Source organism: Protopterus annectens, chromosome 1.part0, assembly GCF_019279795.1.
Source record: "Protopterus annectens isolate FY-2018-M chromosome 1.part0, PAN1.0, whole genome shotgun sequence".
NCBI lineage: Eukaryota > Metazoa > Chordata > Ceratodontiformes > Protopteridae > Protopterus > Protopterus annectens.
Window position 1 is genome coordinate 1,231,274,517 of NC_056725.1, and position 24,042 is coordinate 1,231,298,558.

The 24,042-nt window shown below is 38.3% G+C and overlaps 1 protein-coding gene across 1 annotated transcript; it reads left to right on the plus strand.

Annotated features, from left to right (window-relative positions):
• The first annotated feature begins 14,502 nt into the window (after positions 1-14,502).
• On the plus strand, positions 14,503-19,399 carry POU3F2 (POU class 3 homeobox 2). Its single transcript, XM_044065786.1, has one exon. The coding sequence runs from the start codon at positions 15,717-15,719 to the stop codon at positions 16,875-16,877; it is 1,161 nt and encodes a 386-aa protein (XP_043921721.1). The 5' UTR covers positions 14,503-15,716; the 3' UTR covers positions 16,878-19,399.
• Positions 19,400-24,042: the final 4,643 nt, after the last annotated feature.

The window sequence follows — 24,042 nt, forward strand, 5'->3', positions numbered from 1 at the left end:
TTTCACTTAACACTAGCTACACTAATCTTTCCTGAGATAATGATGTTTTTTATATGTACGTATTAAGTCAGACAGCAAAAACAACTCAATACTCATTCTCTGCTACTTTGCTTTCTTTGGATATATCCCCTTTACCAAATGGCATTACTTGCACCCCATCTTCTTCCTACTCCTCCTCATCATTTCAGTAAATAGTCTACTTCTCTAATCTCTTCCACTGTTCCATCACAAGCATCTAATGCTTCATCATCCGACTCAAAGTAATCCTCTCAGGTGTAGTAATCAAACTACACATGTTCATCATTCACACTGCCTTGTCTGCCTGCACAAAGTCCTACACTGGGAACATTCCAGAGCTTAGAATCCCCTCCTCTAACTTTCTGTGCTAGGGGATTGTTTAAGCCTCTCCCATCAGGGGAAGCGTAACCCTATCATAAAGAGTAAGTTACTCAGTCTTTAGTGCCAGCTGAACGATCGACACTGCTGAATCTCCTCAGCAGCCTACATTGGTGAATTATATCTTCCAGAAACTCATATAAGATCTGTTTGGGAACTTCCATACCTCTTTTTAATTATATATATATATATATATATATATATATATATATATATATTTTTTTTTTTTTTTTTCTGTTTTACTTAAAAAAATGACGTATTTGTGTTAACTTTTTATTGTATTATACTTATTTACTACTGATGTTAATTCCTCTGGGAATTCTAACTCACTACTGTGTTGTTTGTATACTTAATACTGATTTTAAATAGTTATGGGACTTTTCTAAAGTGTGTTATGACTTGTACTGGGTATCTGAAATTCTGTGATGTCAACTGAATACAAGGGACTGTCTCTTGGCATAGTACCAACAGGTCTGTTACTTCTCTGCTTCATTTTGAAGTTCTGACAGGAAGATATTGCATCTTTCACCCTTTTCTTCAGTTTATGGTATTTACTACTGTTTAACACTGCCATAGACATTTTTCTGTTAAATCACAATTTCAACTCAGATTACTTTACTTGCATTTTCTTTGGAGATTTGTTTAATTTCTGATGAGGTAATCTCTAAGTGAATGTTTGTTTATGCTGTTTAAAAGGTTTCTGTTTGATTTAAGGACCTCTACTGTTTGGGATATACTTTTCTGAGGTGCAAGCCAAAACCAGTGGTCTGTGGCTGACCATGTTTGCAGACAACTGCAAGCTGAGCTCTATCATAAATTTCTCTAGTGATGTGAACATCCTCCAAGAGGGCCTTATCCAAACTAATGACTGGTACCAGAAACATGGCCTCAAACTGAATACCAAGAAATGCATCATTATCCCCTTTGGGGAAAATGGCATCCCCCACTAATTATCACATTAATAACAATGTACTAAGCACGCAGTCAGTTATGAGGGACTTGGGCACCCAGGTTGATAGCAACCTGACTTTTGACCACCACATTGCCTCTGTTGTATGGAAGGCTTTCTACATGCCTCACCTTATAAGTAAGGATATTTCATCCAGGAACAAGGAGGTCATAACATCTCTGTACTCCTCCCTTATCAGACCCATTATCGAGTACAATGCCCCCTTTGGCAGGTACCTTGCCAAGCACATGCAGCAGCTGAAGAGACCACAGAGGTTCATGACCAGAAGAATACGAGGTCTCAAATACTTATCCTATAAAAATAGGCTAAAACCCTGTCCCTCTACTCAGTCATATACAGACTGTTCAGAGGTGGCCTGTGTCTGGCATACAAGGCTGTCTCAGAATCAGCCTTGATGGAGTTGCTGCATATCCGTAAGTCAAACTCCATTTGCGCAACCCACACATGTGGCCTCAACCTGGTCTGTGACATTACTAGAACTTGTTGGCGGGACAGATTTGTGTCCCAATGACTCCCCCATCTGTGGAATAGACTCCATCTCCATGTCAGCAGAGTACCTCACTAGCCCAAAGAGGAACCTGGATGACTGGCTGGGAAACAGAAAATATACCCCTGGGATCCCACCTGTGTCCCTGCTGGACAGGGAAAACAGGTGCTGACTTTGTGGGAACATAGGTGAAATTCTTGGCTAGGCTTATAAGGGTCTGTGGGGCCAATAGCCTAGTATCGTCCTATGAACCTGTGAACCTATTAAGGGTATATATTTGATTTTTTGTGACTATTTGGACAAGTGAATTTTACTTGGTAGTGTGACTGTGCCCTCTTTACTGCACAGTGCATATGGTAGAGCAAGGCACAGTACAATTTAAAATGTTTCTGCTGCATTTTATGGAGTTTAGCCCTATTTGCTGTGTGGGAACATAGTTTATATGTTCTATTATTTCTACATTAGTGAGCCCTTAATAGTGCCACTTTATTATTCTGGCTGGTGTTTTCCCCTGACTTCATGGATTCTGATACAGCTACCCCACAAATTCTAGTTGCACCTAAAATGAAAATCAGCAAAAACATGCCTCAAATTATCATTTATGAATCTGTTGTTGCCTTAAACCAGCCCACAAACCATTGACCTTTTTCCCCATCACCGTCTGGTGTGAGCCCACAACTCTCTATGGTACAGGGATCAGACGCATCCTTTAGGGCTGTTCCAATACTTGGTTCAGATACCAAACACTTTAGGTACAGGAGAGGTCCAGAGTAAGAGATCCATTGCCAGACTTTAATACTCTGTCCCCAGATATGTTGTCCTCTAGTGTAGTTCATAGTGAGAAGAAACAGAATCTTCACCACACAACAATCAGGATATTACCATTTATGGAGCTGATGAGGTTTCTTTAGCTAAGAGTGTTTTACCATCAGCTAATCTAGAGGCTATGTTCCTATTAAGAATGATTATGGGGCTACCTTCTCTAGGCATCAGTCTAACACCATAGATTTTGATGGGGTCTCTGATGCAATGCAGACATTAGTGAACACTCTGAGTCCATGCAGTCTGGTTCTTTGGAAGGTAAACATGTTCAAAAACCCAAGCACCTTTCCACATATGCTAGCTAGGTTTATAGCTCTATTTGACTGGAAGCAATCTGGAGCTATGCCAAAGACTGGCAGAGTTTATGATCTCACTGAGGATGAGATTCTAAATGTTTTGGCTGTTCCTCCTCTGTTACCGGTCTCAGAAGATGTCTATAAAACTGTGTGTTAAACCCTTTTCACTAGTGAATCAATTCCTAAAAGGCTTTCGGGTAATATAAGCTGTAGTCTGATCTTGCAGCTTTATTTGCTCCTTTGTCAGCTGGCCCAGCTGCAGTTTCTCTAGCTGCCAACTCTAACAAAGAGAGCCTTGGCTTCTAACTCTACACTGCAAGATAAAATTGGCAACTTTTTAAAATCTCAGGGAGAAAGTTGACTCAGTCTAGTAATTTAATCTTTAGAGTTTTAAATTATCAAGGCTTCATGTGGAAATTTATTTTGCAATGCGCTTACACTTTAGATGACTTCCTGTAGCTTTACCTGTTGAACAGAAGTGTTATATGAATGAGATTGTTTCTAATGTGACTCAGGTTTTGTAACATGCTTTCAGGGGTGTCTCAGAAGGTGTGGACATTATTTCTAGAATTGCAGCTGCTTCTGTTGTATTGAGAAGGTGTGCTTGCTTGCATAATGACAGTTTTTCAGAGGATTAAAAAAAAGATTTTGAATGTTCCTTTAAGTTCTGAATTTGTGTTTGGTCCTGCTGCTATCTAGATTCTCAAACAGTGTATGATAGAGGTAAATTGATGCATAGGGTATCAAGAATGTTTCATATTCCCAGATTCTTCCCAAACCAGGTGTCCTGCTTCAAAGGGCAGAAGAAACAAAAATCCCATCCTAACAAGAGTCAGGATACAATAGAAATTGCAGGAGGATAATGCTTCCAAACCAAATAAAAGGGAATCCTTTCCCCAAAAAAAAGTTATTTCCCTGCTAAAGAATGATTATGCCAAGACATAGAGCATCCCATCTCTTCCTCCTTTCCCTCCTCCCCTTTCACCTTCCCCGTGCTTTAGCTCAACCCAGCAACCTGGCCACAAATAGTCTCAGACAGGTGTGTGCTGAGAATAATTCAAGGAAGATACTCTTAGCAAAGGACAGAAAATCATCCTTCCTTCAGGGAAATCCCCAGCACCCTCCAGACTGTACACATCTGCTCTTTCTAGTAGTCCTTCACAAGTTGCAAGCAGGAGTTATAAAACCAGTTCCTGCACCACAAAAATGAAAAAGGATTTTACACCAGGATCTTTTAAAGATGCTACCGTGGAGAATACTGTTAGATCTGACATATGTAAATACCTCTCTGAAAGTACCCAAATTGAAAATACTGACCTTGTAGACAGTCCTACCCCTTTTTCCAGACCACTGTTTCATTGTGACTTTACATTTGAAGGATGCTTATCATCAGTTGAACATACAAATGTCCTGTCTCACACCCTCAAAAAGAATTGTCTCCCTTGGGTGTAGGATAGACATAGAAAAAAAAATATGGCCTTTCTAACAGAAGACATAGTCCTGAATATTCAGAACATTTTCTGAAATTTCTCTCTTCCAGAATCTACCTCCACAAGACAGTTTCTCAAAATTCTAGTCCTCATGGCATTGATGATCTTTATGACACCATGGGCCAGACTCCACATGATAAAGATTCAATGGTGACATCATGGGCCAAACTCCACATGACAAAGATTCAATGGTGACATCATGGGCCAGACTCCACATGATAATGATTCAATGGTGACATCATGGGCCAGACTCCACATGATAAAGATTCAATGGTGACATCATGGGCCAGACTCCACATGATAAAGATTCAATGGTGACATCATGGGCCAGACTCCACATGATAAAGATTCAATGGTATTTAAAAAAATGTTGGGCCCAGCACCTGCTTCCCTTGGAGTTCCAGGCACCAGTGCTGAAATTTGAGAAATGAGAGTTATAGCAATGGAAGGATCAGATGTTTCTTAATCTAGGCCTACCCTTCAGCTCCAGTCCCCAGTCCAGTCAGTTCAGACAAACTTGTCAGATTTTGCATGGGGAACAGTGTACAGGGGAGTTCAAATGCAAAACTAATGGGGTCCTTTGGATGCTACAAAGCACATAAACATCAAAGAAATATTAGCAGAAATTCATACCTTAAAAGTTATTCACCAAATATGTTCTTCAGGACTCCTTTTATTGGTCACAGATGATACCACAGTCATGTGGCACCTGAACAAACAAGAGGGTACAAGGTCATACCCTCTTTGCCAGTTGGCCTGGGAGCTAGTCTTACAGCATTCTCTGACACTTTAGGCCTTATACATCCCATCAGAGCAAAACATAGTGGCTGACAGGCAAAGCAGATCCAGGATGGACTCTTATGATTGGAAACTAGGGACAGAGGTTTGCCTGAATTTGGTAAAGATGTGAGGATAGGACTATTTGCCTCCTTTCAAAACAGACAGATGGAGATTTTCTGTTTGAGATATTCTTGTAGCTCTGCTTGGAAGACAGATGCATTCTCACTCCCTTGGACAGGAATGTTCCTTTATGCATTGCCACACTTTACACAGATACCCAAGGTACTTCTGAAGGTTCAGAAAGAATTACTAAAGATTATTGTGGTGACCCCCTTTTGGCACAGGCAAAGTTAGTACTCCCTTTTAATGGAATTGGCTGACAGCAATTACCACAGACTTCCTCAAACTCTGGATTAGCTCACACAGTGTTAGGGGCAACTGGTGTACCCCATCTTAAAGCAATTGTCACTGACACCCTGGATGATTCTGTCTTGATGCCCTTTAGGTACTTGTTCTATGAAGATGTTCAGCAGGTATTGAAGGAGATAAGAAAAACTGCAACTAGAAAATCTAATGTTTAACAGTACAAGAGTTGTTTTAGGTGGTGCCTAACTGATATCAGAGAACCCGGTATGGTATCTAACTCTCTGGTTTGAAATATCTGTGTGAGCTACTAAACAATGGATTATCTTATGTATCCATCAAGGTGCCTCATGTGTTCATCTCAGCTTTTCTGCCCATGGATTTCACTCTTCTATCACTTTTTGTGGTTAGTTTATGAAAGGGGTGTTGCTCTTGAGACCCCCTCAAAATCAAATTCCTCCTCTTTGGGATCTCAGTGTTCTTGGAAAATTTACCTTATCACCTTTTGAACCTGTCTTTCAGACTGATTTGAGGCTCATCGATTGGAAAAGTGTTTTGCTTATTGCTCTGACATCTACAAGGTGAGTCACTCAGCTGTAGGCTGTCAGGGTATGCCACCCTTATCTGATTTATGCACTAATCCTTCTTTTATGCCTAAGGTTATTTCTGAAATGTACCATGAATCAAGCCATCAATCTACCAGTTTTCTTTCTGGAACCCAAAAACAAGGGAAAAAATATTCTGCAAACCTTGGATGTGCACAGGCAGCTCAGAAACTACCTTGACAGAAATTAGCCCTTTGGGAAAGTTAAACAGCTGTTTATTTCCTATTCTGGGGCTAAGAAGGGTCAACTTCTGTCTAAAAAATTGATTGGTCATTAGCTGTTCTCTGCTATTGGCTTTTTTTATTATTCCTGTCATGGTAAATCTATTCCAGGCAAGGTCAAGGCACATTCTGCCAGAGCCGTATCCTCTTTGGTGGCATATTGGAAAGGAGTGGACTCCAAAAGCATTTTAGAGGCAGCAACATAATCATCTGTTCATACCCTTACAAAGCATTACAAATTGGATTCTTTGTCAAGTTTCATTCGTTGTGAGAGCCATTCTCTAGGGGCTCATAGATCCTTACCCTTCCTCCTACCATGTGGGGTAATCTTTGGAAATCTAAACATACGCTGCTGAGGCAGTGTGAATGATGAACATAGTACAGTTGTGTAAGGCCTGCTCACCTGTAACAGTAGATGTTCAAATTTCACACTGCCTCACTGGCAGTACCCACCTACCATCCCCCTTATTTTATATATAGTTTGATGGTATCCACCCTTGTGTTGTTAGTTGGCTTTGGTCATTTTTGTTGATGTTTTATGGATGAGAATTGGTTGGCTTCAGACAATTCTTGCATCTGGTTCTTATTGGTTCATCTTCTTAGCACTAAAATCTTGAATAACTGACTCTCTGTGACAGGGTTAGGCTTCCCTTAATTTATTTATTTCTTTATTTTTATTTGTTTACTGGGGAAGTCCAACTGGGCAAGTTTGCCCATTTTCAGAGGAGGCCCGGGGAGAAAAGCTCCATACAAAATAAAAGTACAGAAAAATAATAATAAATAACAAATATATAATTACAAAAACATGTGTAAAAGCTTAAAAAGCAAATAGCAATATAATATGATAGTCCAAAGAATTTGTCAAAGATTCCCACAGGAGTAATAATAGTACAGTGAAGAGATGAGAATATTAAAAACGTTGTTAGGCATAACAGCAATGTTAACTGAAAACCTCAATGCACTATTCCATGGACAGTGGTATAGTTTGTATTACAATGAATAGTTTGCTTTTGAACAGGGAAGGCTTTGTAGCAGATATATAGAGAAGATGTGGAGATAGAGTGTACTAAGAGGAGTTCACCTGGGTCAGAGCAATTACATAACTGACTCTTAGAGAGATAGGATTTTAGTTGATTTTTGAAACTGACTTTGTTGGTCTGTAACCTGATTTTGAGTGGGAAGGAGTTCCGTATTTTTGCGATAGTACAAGAGTAAAGGGAATCGTCTGAGTTATGTTTACTTTTGGATACTTCTACCAGATCTTTATTGGTGGACCTTAGTTGTCAGCTGTTGGTGTAGTGATTAATAAGGTCTTCTACGGCATGGATTTTGTCTGGATGATAGAGAATTTAGTGGGCTACGGTGAGTTGATTTAGGGCAAGTAAGTTTGGTAACTCTTTCCAGGACAGTTTCTGAAGGGCTTGACAGTGGTGAAATCTGTTAGAAGAGTCAGTGGCAAATTTAGCCATCTTGTTATAACAGGTGAATAGTTTGTTTAGATCACCTTTATTTAGGTTTATTAGGATGGGGAGGCAAATCCCCCTCACAGAGAATCAGAGGTGGGAATTCTGAGCTCTGGAAAACTGCCAGTGTAGGCACAGAATGCTTATGCCACTGAGGCAGTGTGAAATTGAAACATCTATTATTACAGGTAAGCAGGACTTAAGTAACTGTACTTTTTCTCCCACTGTTGCCAGAACTGTTCTTTAATGTATGTAAATACTATATCAGTGGTATCTGTTTGTTTTATTTTTATATACTCTTCAGCTTCTTCTCTTGTCAGATATCTGTTGATGTGTAGGTCTATCTGGTATAATTTTGCCAAGTCGGTTTACAAATGATTAAATATATAAATTGCATAATTTATCCTTACTTTCACAATGCCTCTTTTGTAATGTCATTTAGGATACTATCACTGAGTCTACTCTTTGTCTTCAGTGTCTCAGGTCATAGCGACTTCATTTCTTCTGCCACTGTACTGTTAAGAATCTTTTTGAATTCCATGTACACTAGAGAACTGTTTTCCCAAAATCTAAGCCTCTGCAAAGAATTTATGATGAGTAGGATCCAAACCAAAATCAATCTGTTTATTTTATTTTGCATCACAAAAAGAAATCTTGTAATATCAGTGGTGACACTAATAAAAATATAAGTGAATATTCAACATTATACAATGACTCCCTATTACTATCGGAAAACGTGCACGTTGATTGGCCCAGCCCAACAAGCGTGCCCATTGTAAATCCTACAATATACCAACGGAAAAAGGTCCGGTCGCCTGGACTTTTTTCCGTTGATATAAAGTGCCCCAAAACCTTTTTTTTTACAATTAAATAAAAAAGAGAAAACGGAGCAACGGAGACTTTCTTTTCTCCATTGCTTCTGTTTCAAAGCATTAATGTACTGGGTATGTGTGGGAACACAAGTCCCATACTCATGCGCAGTACATCAAAACTAACAAGCAGTATACCACAACCGGCGGAAGAACAGTAATCCGCTGTTATACAAAGACATTATTTAAGAAAAGTAAGTATTTTTTTCTTAAATAATGTCATTGTATAATAGCAATAACCGACTCTGTGGTGTGGTATATTGAAGATTTACCCACGGTTGCCTTTGTTTAATCACTCGGGCTTCGCCCTCGTGATTAAACCACACCAACCGTGGGTAAATCTTCAATATACCACACCACATCATCGGTTATTGCTTTATTAATGCATGCGTGCTACAACACAGTAATCATGCAAGTGTTCTTTTAGTAGTCTTGACTAGTATAAGCATATTTTTTTTAACTTCAGATATTATGGCTCTTCTCCTGGAGACTAAAAAAGAACATGAAAAAGAAAGATATCTTTTGCATTGCTTTAGAAAAGTTTACTGAATATGTTTAGTTTAATATTACATAATTTTGATACATTTTAATACAGTTTCATCAAACTTGCAAAAGGCACATCTTTTGACCACCTTCTATTTATAAGTGAACTTCCAATGCATTTTAAAGTGCCTCACAGATATAACATATCTGAAATTCAGAAATGAAAATGCATGTTTCAGTTTGTGAGCCTACATTTTGACTGACTAAATGTATTTTCAACAAACATAAGCAAGTTTTTTTTCTTTCCTTCCAGTGCACTTTGGTAGCTGTCACAGAACATTTTCAAAATACTTATAGTCTATGTCAAGAAAGAATGTACTACACATATCAAATGCAAGTATTCATTTTTAAATCTGTATTCATAACTTGTGTTCAACATCCTGTAATAAGCTTCTGAGAAGCTTCTTGCCATACATCACAACAATTAGATCAAATGTATAAAATGAACTGAAACTGAACCTATGATAAAACAGTAGTTTGTAAATATTTTTATTCATATCAAAAACATGGTTATATTAACTTTAGACCGCTAGTTAAATCACTATAACAAATCAAATTGTAAGAAAATTACTTTGGAGATGGTTCAAATAGATGCTGCTAGTGGAAAACAATCACCCTAGTATAACAGAATAATCCACTTTTGTGTTATGAGACAGGAAGATATTCAGGCTGGGTTATGAGTACGAGCAGCCAGCAATGGTTTGTTTGCAAGTAGTATGATGTGAGCCACAACCCCTCAATTAGTTTACCATTTTATATGATATATAGTGAACAGAGCAATGAAATTGTCAGTCCTTATCATTCTACTATAATAGGTCACACTACTGATTTGGGGGACATTGTCAAACAACATGCATCAGGAATCCATCTGTGGCTAGCCTAATAAGTAAGCTACATGTGGCAGCAACTTCCCAGAATAACTGTTTCAGGAAGTTTCAGACACATCTATAGACAAAACAGACTGCAAAATTGATAATAATTAAATACAAAAATTAGTTTACCTTATGAAAACTGTGATTTTTTTTTTTTCAAAAAACTGTTCAGTGGTTCTTTTAAAGCATACGGAGAAATGAGTTCTAAAAGTGTTAAAATTAAAAAAAAGTTTAACAAAACAGCAATATTTTTATCAACTTAAAATCTGAAGAGTGGGTCACATTCTTTGTAAGCCAGTGTTCTAGCCTGGTAGCATCTTGCAATTGTTAAACGGTATGTCATTAAAATAATTAAAAAAAACTTACAAGATATATTTTTATACTCTGCTGAAAAACAAAGACTTAAAATTCAAGACAAATGCCATATTTACATTGTTAAGCATGCATGGCTACATAAGTCACAAATGGCACAAAGTACATGTGTTAGGCAGGACATTAAAACAGAACTGTGTGTGTGTATGTGTGTATGTGTATGTGTGTGTGAGAGAGAGAGAAAGACAGTAGTAGTAAACAGGCATAAAGTGATAGCTAAATAGATAGTTGGACACACACACACCATTTATATAAGCCATAAACAACACATACTAGATACATGCACACACATACACCTCAGCCATAAGATATGCATATTATGCTATTTATCTGACGAGTTCACAACTGCATGCCCATGTTAATGTTGTATTCCACTGTAATGTTACTTCACTGCACAATATTCTCATTTTACTGTACAAAATACCTACACTGTTCTTAATCATACAGCTTCTCAAGCTACATTTAATTGCACTCCTATATCTCCATGAAAAAGTGGTAGAAAATAGTATTAGTGTAAGCAAACCCAGTAATATTTTCTGTGATAGTGTATTAGATAATGTACCACATACATGCATACATACACACACAAACACATATTTTTTTCTTGTCAAATTATATTATGAATGATTTAGACAGATCAGCAACTACATTCCGAATTTCTGTCAGATCATTTTAGGAAGAGGCTCGGGATACAAACGGAGAAAAATGTTATAAAAGGTATAAGATTATACAAGGTCACAATGAATGCTTAACCATATGTCAGGTAGAATAAAACATTCCATAAACAACACACAAACTAAATAAATTTCACTACTTTTACATTAGTAACTTCCCATTTCACCCCATAGGTAAATTAAAACTGATAATTCTGCGTACTCTTGGACCTATTTTTAGTGCTGCATTTCTTAGAAAAGGTATGGAAGCTGTTTGTTAATATTGGTACTGAGTGGCTCTCTTCCAAGGTAACACTATGCAGTCTAAGTGTGTTAAAAGCATCACTTTGAATACAGCCATTTGCACCAAGTGTAAAATCACCTCCTTACAATGAAGCAGTTATTTTTACGTAATTTCACATATTTAGATTAACAGTTGATTATCTCTACAGACCATTTTCTGCAAAATGTAGCCCAAGAGTAGGGACAGATGCAACCTAAAGAGGCATTTAGTATAGACAATAAACTAATATGCCTTTAGAAGGTGGTAGGAAACCCGAAGTACCCAGAGAAAACATCATACATCCAAGAACTAAAAACACACATACTTTAACTAGACAGTAACCAAAAGTCAGGACTAAACCCTGGAACTCTTCAACAGTATTACACACTGCAGCACCATACCATAACATCATCATGGGTAACGTACAGGGCACTTGACCTTCTGTTAAGTATGATAGTCAGATCAGTAACATCAAAGATGAATGCCAGTATTACTTTTACTCAACTACAGCTGCATGGTGAACTTAATTTCAGGTGTCTGTAGTTCATTTTTAATGTGACCAGTCAGTCTGAAAGCTAAAAAAGGTTCAGTAGGAAAATAGTGTTATTTTTATTACTACTAATAATAACAATAATAATTAACAACAGTAACAATAATGCAAACAAGGAATATAAGGTGGGAAGATGCTACTAAACTGGTCAAAAAGACAGACACCATTTGTTTATAAATATCATTGGCATCTACATCAGTACTGAGTCAGGGACATGTGTTTTAACTAGAAATCTACTCATATGCCCTTTCACACTATTTGACAATACATCACAAAAACATGCATTGATTCAATATGCATATCAAATAAGAAAGACTGCTTTGAGCTTGTGAATGTCCAACTACTTTTTAGCTGGTTTCAGTAGTAAAAAATACAGTTGTGCCTTTCTATATATGAGTTTGTGTGTGTGGGTTATGTTATATGATTCTATCATTATATAATCATAGGTCAGTAATAAACATCCCATTATGCATCATTATGGTGGCATAATTACACTTATCAAGAGTATTTATCATCCCATAATTATATTTAATAATGTACATGAGGTGTGATATGGTATCAGCATAATGTACGTCTCCCCAGGTCTCTTGCTTACATTTGTCCATTTTTTTTTTATATTTTATCTGTATATATTTTTTTTCAAAATCTAATCCAACTTTCCATAAGTCATTGTTGTGTTGTCTCTTATCTAGTATAAAGCCAAATGCAAAATGTGCTTCCATGTCTCCATTACTGTTTTGCAGGCACCAGTTTTCTGTAGGTTAAGACAGACTGACATATGACTTTAGCTCTGTATGGTGTGTGAAACAATGCACCTTACCTCAAGACACAGCACTTACCATAAGTAAAGCTGCACCTTGAAGGAGTTTTCAGACATGAATCACTCAGCACAACCTTTGGAAAACTCATAGTGTGATCACTGCAGCAGAACTATGGCATACACTTTCACTACACCTTCTTAAATCTGCACCCCATCAACTTATGAAATTCAGGTCTAGAATTTGTATAAAAATCATCACAAATTAGTTCTGCGCTGCTAACCTGCATGCATTTTTACTCCTCATTCAGGGTACAGAAATTAAAACTTTGGGTTACACAATGATAAATGAAAGGGAGGACTGTGTTTATAGAAGTAACTGTATATGCTTGTACAGTCTGGCTTTGCAGTATGAAAGCCATTTGAAAAGAAAGTCCACAGTAACTCTATTTGCAGAACTAGTTGTCAAGTGTTCCAGTCTCCATAGCCTCTCCTTATATACAAGATCCGTCTTCCCATGGCACTTAAATTGGCTTAGCTAATTTAAAAAGTGAACATGTGCAGGAGTAAAATGTAATTCGTTATAAACTGTTGCCAGACTGTAAACACATGAAATGTGATTTCTTAAACACTAAGAAAGGTAATTTACTCATGAAGTAGCCAGATTTGCACCATGTAAGACATAGTACCTAAATTAATGTTGGGGGTAGTATCTTGCACATCTCAGTGATACTAATGAAAAATATACTGGTGAGCCAACAAATAATGTAATGGTACTTGGGATATGGACTTGTTACAGTACTATGAATAGAACTAAATGTTTCATTATATACTTTTCTCAAAAAAATGTTTTATATATTTTAGCCTTTTAACTAGGCTACGTGCTTTTTAAAAGCAGTTGTGATAGTCGCATCTTTATGTCCAAATCTAAAATTTCTTGCTGCACCCGTTATTCTTACTGTTTTCCACTTTCCGGTATACTTCCAGCTATTAAGTGTCTTATTAAGTTGCTCTTCCAGCTAATTAGGGTAGACGCATTATGAACTGCCTTGCAGTTCTAGGGTATGTCATTTATTTGGCTGGCAACACATACATAATTCCCTACTTCATTGGACTACACAATGTGGCAAGACGCTTTGCTTTGTTGATGCATTCAGTTGACAGTAAACATCTTAACATTAAAAACAACAAGAAATATCGTGTAAAAATCACATTTTACAATGATGTATTATAAATCTCAAGCTGCATTCCTGCACCTTGGAATTTGCCCAAAATAGTAAACGAAATGTGTCACATAAATCTGTGCTTGTGCTGGTAATATCCTCCAATATGTTGTTTCCCTACATGAACTGCGCACATAACTTACTGACTTAAAGTGGAAAACGTAAGTATGCGTGAGTATGAAAGTAACACAAACAGAAAGCATGTAGAAGGCAGTCGAGGCAGTGAAGGAAAGGTAACCACTAAAGCCACCCGCCACTCATTTTTTGGATAAAGCATATAAAGGCATTAAAGTAACTTTTTAATCAAGTAATAGTTTGTTGATTATGAAAACTAAAACATAAAAGGATTTTGGCTACTAATATACATGGACTTGTTAATAGCATTTATGCCGTACTTTTGCAGCATGTTACTGTTACAAATTAATGAAGGTCACTTGCAGTTGTCTTGAAACCTGCCAACGTGATGCTGCATTATAAATGTGCACTGACGTGCGTGCAGCCTGCAGGACGACAGTGAATACACGAAGCTCCAAGTGACAGCATTTATTTGTACAGTTAGACTAACCTTCATCTGTAAATGCCACTTTATGTACCAGACTTGCAAGCATTGGATCACAAAGAAAAAATCTGAAATCTTTTGCTGACCGATGACCAAAGCTGCAAAAAATGAACTGTTTGTGTCATATGTTTATTGTACAGCTATACGGTTCCTATATTGTTTATTTTCTGGAAGATATTCTTCTTTCTTGTCTCAAAGAGCATCATGACAGGGAATTGCACTTCAAGAAAATGAGAGATTGTCTGCCTTATTTCATACCCATCAAAACACACACACACACGCACCCTTTTACCTACACTGGTGCGCAGCGAATAGCGGTATGGTACAGTTAACCAAAATATGGCAGTAATCTGACTAATAGTCTAGTCTGGTCCTGTGCCTGAAGAAAGAAATTAAGCAAGCTGTCTCATACAATTCAGGATGAGTAACAGCCAATAACAAGGTGCAATCATTAACAGTTAAACAGGTTGTGAATCTGAAATCAAGAATTTAAAAACTGCGGTTGCTCTTTGTATTCTGTGCCCATTCACTTGTTGATCACAAACTGGTTTACGAGAGGCACATTTGAGACACAGGCATCATTTCAGGCATTACTGAAGATATTCCACTTTTAAGAGGAAAACAATCTTTGTTGAATCTTAACGTACTATGTGTCTTGAAGGCAAAGCTCGTTTCCGTGGGTATCTTAACAGTAAATTTGTGGATTCTGACGCTAACCATTTAAAATTGTTTTTTCTCGCCAATAGTGTCCTAACCCCGAGTTGTTGTCAAGTTCTGCGGGATGCTGGATGCCAGTCATTTGGATGGGAGGGGAGAACAAGATGTGCCGGAGATGTAATTCTTGTTAGTGTTCCATGTGGCTATGAAGAAAATTAGTCATTGCTAAGAATTTGGCGAAGGAAAGAGGCGGAGTACTGAGAATACTTCTGAGCAAATCAAGTGTTCTGCCTGCTGCGGTTGCTAGAGGTCTCCACGTAAATCAAGCAGTAGGGAGCCAATGAAAGGGGAGTTGGGCGGAGCCCCTGGCGCGTGCCATTGCAGCTAGCAGTGCCAAGGAACTAGACAGAGCAGCCGGAGGCGACAAAGTAGCTGTCAAATGCGCGGCTCCTTTAACGCAAGCGATCAGTCGGGCTCGGCGAGTCATGGCGACCACAGCGTCTAGTCATTACAATCTCCTCGGCTCCAGTGCCTCCATCTCGCACTCGGAGCCCGGTGGTATGCAGCAGGGTGCCGCTGCAGCCGCTTATCGGGATGCTCAAAGTCTAGTGCAAAGCGACTACGGCTTGCAAAGCAACGGGCATCCTCTAAGCCACGCGCACCAATGGATTGCAGCTCTGTCGCATGGCGATGGCTCTCCGTGGGCCAACAGCCCCCTGGGCCAGCAGGACATCAAGCCGACTGTGCAACAAAGTGGGAGAGAAGACATGCACGGTGGCAGCGGGATGCAACATCAACCCAGGCCGCCTCATCTGGTACACCAGGCGACGCATAGCAACCACCATAGTGCAGGAGCATGGAGGACGGCGGGCTCAGCAGCGCACCTGTCCGGCATGACATCTAACGGTCAGAGTCTACTCTACTCACAGTCAGGTTTCACTGTGAATGGAATGATCAACCCAGGGACTGGCCAAGGACTGCATCATCATGGTATGAGAGAGACTCATGAAGAACACCACCCTGGTGATCACGGACTCCAGCAGCAACAGCCTCAACTCCACCAACAGCAACACCAAGGCCACCTAGACCACTCGGACGAGGACACGCCGACCTCTGACGACCTCGAGCAGTTTGCCAAGCAGTTCAAACAGCGGCGTATCAAACTGGGATTTACCCAAGCTGATGTGGGACTTGCTCTGGGCACCCTCTACGGCAATGTATTTTCTCAAACCACGATATGCAGGTTCGAAGCCTTGCAGCTAAGCTTCAAAAATATGTGTAAACTCAAACCTCTTTTGAATAAGTGGCTTGAGGAGGCTGACTCGTCCTCTGGCAGCCCGACCAGCATTGATAAAATTGCTGCGCAGGGACGCAAACGCAAAAAGCGCACCTCCATCGAGGTAAGTGTCAAGGGGGCACTTGAGAGTCACTTCTTAAAGTGTCCCAAACCATCAGCGCAGGAGATCACCTCCCTCGCGGACAGCCTTCAGCTAGAAAAAGAAGTAGTGAGGGTTTGGTTTTGTAATAGGAGACAAAAAGAGAAAAGAATGACACCTCCCGGAGGGACTCTGTCAAGCGCGGAGGATGTATATGGGTCAAGCAGAGACACGCCGCCCCACTGCGGGGTACAGACTCCGGTGCAGTGAAAAGGTGCTGGAGAACCTTTAGTCCAAACTCTTTTGATTGCCCTTTCACTTGATTGTTTGTCTTTTATCTGCTGACTTAAAAAAAAGCAACTGAGCACTGGACTATCCTTAACGGTAGCAGGTGTACTAGTGATGTATTGTGTCCAATACAGGGGCGTACCCATGGCAATGGATTGGAGTGAGTATGTGAGTGAATAGATGCATCAGTAAACACGTCATGTGCCGAGATGGGTATTCTTGGGGAAATAAGACAGTGGCAATCACTGAGGCAGTTTCTCTCTGAGAAAAGATGTTGAGTACCTTTTGATACAAGCTGTTGGTTTAAATGTATAGTCCCATGGAAAAAAAAAAACAAGCAAAGCATAGGTTTTAAAATTCCTATGAAATTAGTGTCAAATGGGAAAATATCCGACCTGCTTAGCAAAAGATGAAGTTTGATGGAATGTTCTGTACCCTTAATATGATTGTTCACGCAGCAGATGATGCTTTTGCTGCTGAGAATCAAAGTGGGCAACCTTTTTTTTTTTTACTTTGCGATTTAGATTTTTTTTTCATTTGGTGTTTCCATATGGTTGGCATTAGTGAAATAACAGAATGCCAATATATTTGCAAAATGCAGTCTTTTGAAGGTATTATATTCTGTAAGATATATGTGCTGGAAGAGAGTCAAAACATTCACTTATAGCAAGGTCCACCTTGGCATTTTAAAGTCTGTCCAAAATTATCACACCTCAGTTCCCCATAAGAAGTTCCGTACTACACTAGTAACACCCATCCTCCCCCCGAATTACATCATGCATAGGTTTAAGAAAAACTTTGCTCTTGGGAAGACATCACCTTGCTGAATCCATGCAACTTTTGCTTTGTTTATGCGTACAGCTAGTTAATGGTCCTGTAGGTATGCATTCGCATACTATTCCCTTAAGTTCATCTGTATCACACAGAAGTATGATTACAGTTTTCTACAGGCTATGTCTGTTTCGCCGTTTTCTACACAGCTGAATCACACAAACTGTATAACGGTGCTCTAGTAAAATCCGCATTGTGTAACAATAACTCTTATTTGCACCACAGGTTATCTTTCAAAAAACTCAGAAGTGACTACGTAGTAGATCTACGAAGTGACATACATCGTCTGATGTTTACTGTGGCCAGTTGTAGCTTTACTGTTGACTTTGTTCCCCGTCTCCTTTTGTACAACCTTTTTTTATTACATTGTGGACGCAAAGCAAGATGAAGTAACCCAAGTGTGCAGTATTTCTCTATTAAGAATTCAGAGGTAACCCGTGGACAGATGTTTTCATGTATAATGCCTGGTGGCTTATTTCTTACCAGTAAAGAGAAGTCTAATTCGCACAAAAGTTATGTGGATACGATTAAAGAAGTGAAGAGAAACGGTCTCTCTTATACCGAAGCCATATGATAACATGGGTGATTTCTTTAATATAGGATGCCGATTTGCCCTAGTGGAAGTATGATAATAAACATGTATACTACTGGAAGTTTTGGGGGGGGGGGGGCTACGGCATATACTGTCTGACCCCCGTCTTAAATAATACTTTATTCTAGTAACCTATCAATATCTTATTGGTCTGTCCAACATCAGGAAAGAATTATATGCAGCCTGCTGTTCTGCAGGTTTGCTATCCTATCAGCCAGGTCAGTAAATACAAAGTAATAACAGCAAAATCTTATTTTTAAGCTAGCAAATAGTAATAGTAAAATAAATACACAAATATTTCCCACCGAGACAATGTCTGAAAGAGTTTGCATTCACACTGACATTTTATACACTTGCTGACCTGGTCACTACAACATGGTGATTAGCTTCTCATGCTGACACTAATGAGGGTGAAAGAATTACATAAAATATATGCGGTTTAACATTTGGATTATTTCATTTGAGACAGTTTTATACACACCTTATCACTATGTATATATCTTACATATTTGTCTTTGAAATGCGAAAAAAGGCATTGTCAATTTTCGTTTTTTATGCTACCCAGGGAAATATTTTCATATAATTTTAAAGTGGCCTGCCTCATTGCATATTTATTTCTTTGACATCTGAAAGGTTCTGGGAATTGTTTTATTATTTTTCATCATGTAGCTTTAAAACGTAGGTAACAGAATCTATATGGGATGTAATTTTATTATGTTTTGGCTTAACTTCTTAAAACAACTTTGTTTTTGGTACATTTGGACATGCTTGTGAGGGGAATCAAATCGCAGAGATCCTTATATATTTATGTTAAAGTAATATTTTATTACCTACATAAAACAAAAATGCACAAATTGGACCTAGTCTGCTGTTCTGTTTGTTGGACTCCCTGTTTTGTTGTTTTGTGTTTTTTTTAATACAACCGATGTTTTTACATCTGCAAATTACAGATAACAGTGACACTTTATCAGCAACTTTTTAAGATTATTAAAATGTAAATGATATTTATATAAGCGGTACGTTTTTATATTAAGGATTACATTTTCAGAAGAATAAATTTTATGTGAATGCGTTGAAGCCATTTCTCTATGTCCATGTGAATTTGTTCAGAGCTCTTACGTGTAAAGTTCCCTTTAGAGAATGACATTTAAGCTGAACTAAAAAAAACAACATAAATTACTCAAGCCTTTTATGCAAGGACCTGAAGAGCAAATTATTTTTGTTAAATGTTAATAATTTTCGAACAGCTGTTTCCGAGAAGCGCGTGTATAGTATCTGCAAGCAGTTCCTGCCTTATCTGAAGCACGGTATCACTTACAAATCTATAAGTAGTACGGCACAGTATTTGCACAAGTCAGTGCCTTTGTTTCCTTAGATTTACATATAATTAAAAAACTAGCAGGCGGGGCTTTGCTTTGCACATACCCGGAAAAAAGGATGCCCTTACTAAAGCTATCTGCAACTGCCCAGCTACATTTTAAACCCCGTGCAATAGCCATGACCCAGCATTCCACTTTTAAGGAATCAAATGAAGATTTCTGTCCTGTATCCAGATTTCTGTTCTGTGTCCTGGTGTTAAATAAGAAGGCATTAAACAGCATGTAGTTTCAAAACGGGTGGGTGTTATGTCTGCTGGTTTCAGGGAGAGAGAGAAAAAACTGCATCATTTTAGACCTGTGTAATGCAGCAGAGCTTCGCGTTCCATTGCAGAACAATGTGGCTGCCCTAAATATATACAGCAATACCATCAGATTTGTGGGATAACTGCATGCAGAGTAGCAATATAGCAGACTTAAAAATATAATATAAACTGATTAGTCCGAGCCTATCTGTTAGTGATAAGGATTGTTTCAAAATGTTCCTTCGGAAGGAAATACTTTCATAAGTAGAGTGTTTCTCCGCTTATTAAAAAGAGAGAGAGAGAAACAGAACGAGACAAATTGGGATATGTTTAGGACATGAAAGCAGCTTTCTTTGTTTCGATACAAACTTGGGGGAAAGGTAGTGGAATGTGGGTAACTTCCACTCTTCTGTTAAATACATTCTTTTTTCGTTTTCATATTTTTGGGCTCTCTTTTTTCTACTTCTTGCTCTTACAAATTCAGCTAACCCGTCATATTGATAAAGGTTCAGTAGATTGGGAAAAAAAGCGTTTATGAATGCAGTTAAAACTGGGATTTCCTGGTAAATACAAGTGGATCTTCAGATACGTGCCCTCTGTGGGGCAAATATTACTAAGTGTTTTGCAAAAAGGACAAAAAGAACACCACTGCATAATTACACTGCGTTGGACAGGAGGGTCAGCACCCGCCTTTAGTGTTTACTATGACCAACAACCACTCAGGAAAGCATATAAAAAACAGACCTTTCTGACATAAACGTAGGAAGTGTAAGCTGTACTTATGAATTTTATCTGCGGTTACCAGAGGTGGTATTTAATCAGGCTTTCTTGCAGACAAATTAAGAAAACTGCTTTGCGCGTCATTTTGTGAATGGGGGATTAAATTACACGTTTATGTATGTGTGCGTGTGTGTAGGGGGGCATGTTATACACAACTGTACTGGTCTATAAACAACATGCACATTCATAGACATTCGTCAGGGCTTCAACAAAAGAAGCACACCCCTACAGTGTGAGGTCATAAAATGTATGCAAGGCAGCACATTGTCTGAAACTATTGCCAATACCGTTAGCCTTGTTTAGCCCTGATGCACTAAATCGACCTATATGAAAAGTGTGCTAAGGACAATGGTAAAATGTCCACAAACAGCGCGTCAGGAATAATGCCCCCAACCATAAAATGGTAAAGTGAGAGGATGACTGCTGGCCGAGCAATAGTTTTCCTCTGTGTTTAGTGATAAGTCTACTTAACCCTTAACAACCCCTTCTCAGCCTACCTCTCAACAGGACAGATTTTTCAGACTGTCCACATTTTTTGTCTGTTCCTCATCAAATGTGTGGATTTCTGACAAATCACTAAGCACTAAAATCACCAAATAATGACAGTTTAGTTTCAGACTTCGTATCTTTCAGAAAATACATGTTAATGCAAAACATATTATTCTAGCAACTTTCTAAGATTATATGATTAATATTTAAAACCTGTTTTGTGCCTTTGTCACCCCTTTACTTTTTGGCGTTTTGTTCACATTTCTTGTGCTAAGAGCAGGTATGCTTCTCAGTCTTAACTAGTGGTGACCACTAGAGGAAAATATTCACCTCGAAGTAATAAGATTTGCCTGTATGCAGGTTTCTTACAATATTGCACTGGAATACAACCGGCAAAGCAAAATTTGGCAGCTACTTTATGTCTATGCAATATACATTAATTCAGTTAGAGTGGTGACTGCATTACAAACCATTAATGTGTACCTGCATTTCAACATCTTGTTTCCATTCAAGTGACCCCTTACCAGAATGAACAGAGTAGATGTCTGCGTAAACTTTATAAACTTGAAGAAAACTGGTGTTGGGGAACAGGGTTCTAAGAGTAGCTGTTCACTGACTTCGTGTGTGCCATTTTACACTGTTGGTCCATGGATTCTGTTTGAAATAGTCTGAATGTATGCAGCATTTATAAATGTTGTTGTGTAGTAATCTACTGTGCACACATTATGTCTCTGGCCTTTTATTTTCAATTGTCCCAAGTACCAGTACAAGCCTGCTTGAAATGTGGGCCCGATATTTGTATACATACCACTCAACTGTCCAGATTTTCGTCGAATGTCAAGATTTTTGCCTCATATTTTTGGTCTGTTCCTCATAAAATTTGTGATTTTTTTTTTATTTTTGTGGCAATTCAGTGAGGACTGAATTGACTAAATAATGACAGGCATTTGAGTTTCAGACTTCATATCCTTCAGAAAATGCAAGGTATCACAAGACCTTTTATCCTAGCACCTTTCTAAGTTTATAAGAGCAATATTTAAAATGTGTCCCTATTTTTGTGGCTTTGTCCCTCTCATTATTTTTGGTTTTGTCCAGACTTGCTAAGATGTTGAGAACTATGCTTGTGTAATTGTGCTTATTTAAGTAATTAATCATTTATCCAAACAGTAGGCAGTACATTTCAGTATAAGGTGTTAGTTTTTCCAACAATTTGCAGAGTGCTCTAGTCGGCGTAGACACTTTCTATTCAGAATACGTTTACTGCTGCTATTTGCTATGGGACATAAGGAAGTTCAAGGGTGTGGTTTTAATGCACCTAAAATATTACTCTGTAGATGAAATGATAAAACTGTGGGAAGGGCAGGGTCAAGTACTTACCGAAACAGTTTGAGGGTGTGGGTGGGGCTGCATCTCTCTAGTACAGCAAAATAAAGTACATACTTAATATATACTAGTATATTTGGATCTCTGTCAACATTTAACTCTTAGTGTCTTTCTCTTCTTGTCCTCAGTCTTCTATAATTGGCTTACCCCTAACTACTTATTTGCTAACTGCACCCCCCATTTTTTTTACTTTTACTTTGACAACTACTACTTGCCACGTGCACCTAGACACCTAGTCTTTGTTGAATTTGTAAACACTATACATCAAATATTGTTTTTCTCACAAAAGGTCTGCTATACTCTATGTTTTTCTCACTAAGTATGTTTTTGAAGCTTTTCTCCCATCACCTTCGCCTAAAAAGGATCTTGCATGATCCAGTCCGACCTTTCCAGTATTCAAATGCAAGTGAACAAAAATATAAATACATAAATTAAAAATAAATAAATGCGTATATACATTCTTATGATAGGTGTTTTCCGAAGTAGTTTTAGTGGGGCATGAAGGTAGCAGGCACCAGACCCAATAATTAAACACGTAACAATAGTGTATTGAAAGAGTTTATAAAATAGTTATGTTTTCTGTCGGTATTCTGGTAAGAGAAATGAAGCATATAAATGATACACACTCTACTGTGTTTACCTCTCAACTGTACAGATTTTCGCAAATTGACCCGATTTTTGTCATTTTTTTTTTTGGTCTTTCCGTCATACAATTTGTAGTGTTCCGGCAAATCTCTTTACAGAATTTCGTAGAATGACACGATTTTTGCCATTTTGGGGGTCTTTTCGTCATAACATTGTAGCGTACAGTTCTGGCAAATCAGTGAGGATTGAAGTAATTAAATTGACACATTTGAGTTTCAGCCTTTATATCCTCCAGAAAATGCATGTTAGCACACAATCTATTATTCTAGCAACTTTCTAGTTTAGAAGAGCAATGTTTACAATCTATCCCTATTTCTGGGCCTATGATCACTCATTATTTTAGGCTTTGTACAGATTTCTTGCGCTAAGAGGTTGAAAGGCATAGTTGATAGTAAGCATTTATTATTAATAAATGCACCTCATATTCTGGATGAAGTAGGCATCAAATTGATTTAATAGTAGTGGATGATCAGTTAATAGATGCCAATCAACTAGATTCCCTTATAGATTACGTAGAAGACCGGTGGTTTCAGAACGTTTTTATTTAGCCACAACTAGTGTTTCTAGGGGAAAACACAGTCACCCGAAACAGTAAGCCAAACTAACTACACCTTTTATTTTAGCGTGCAGAGGCTGTTTTCCAAAGGAGACATCATACGTGATATGTCAGAATATTTGATATAACTAGCAATTCCAAGACAACATGCCCACACGCCTTAAAAACAGACAGCAACATTATTTCTGATTTAATAAATAACGTTTCAAATGTTTTAAATAATGTTTCTAGTCCATCGTAAGCATATAAC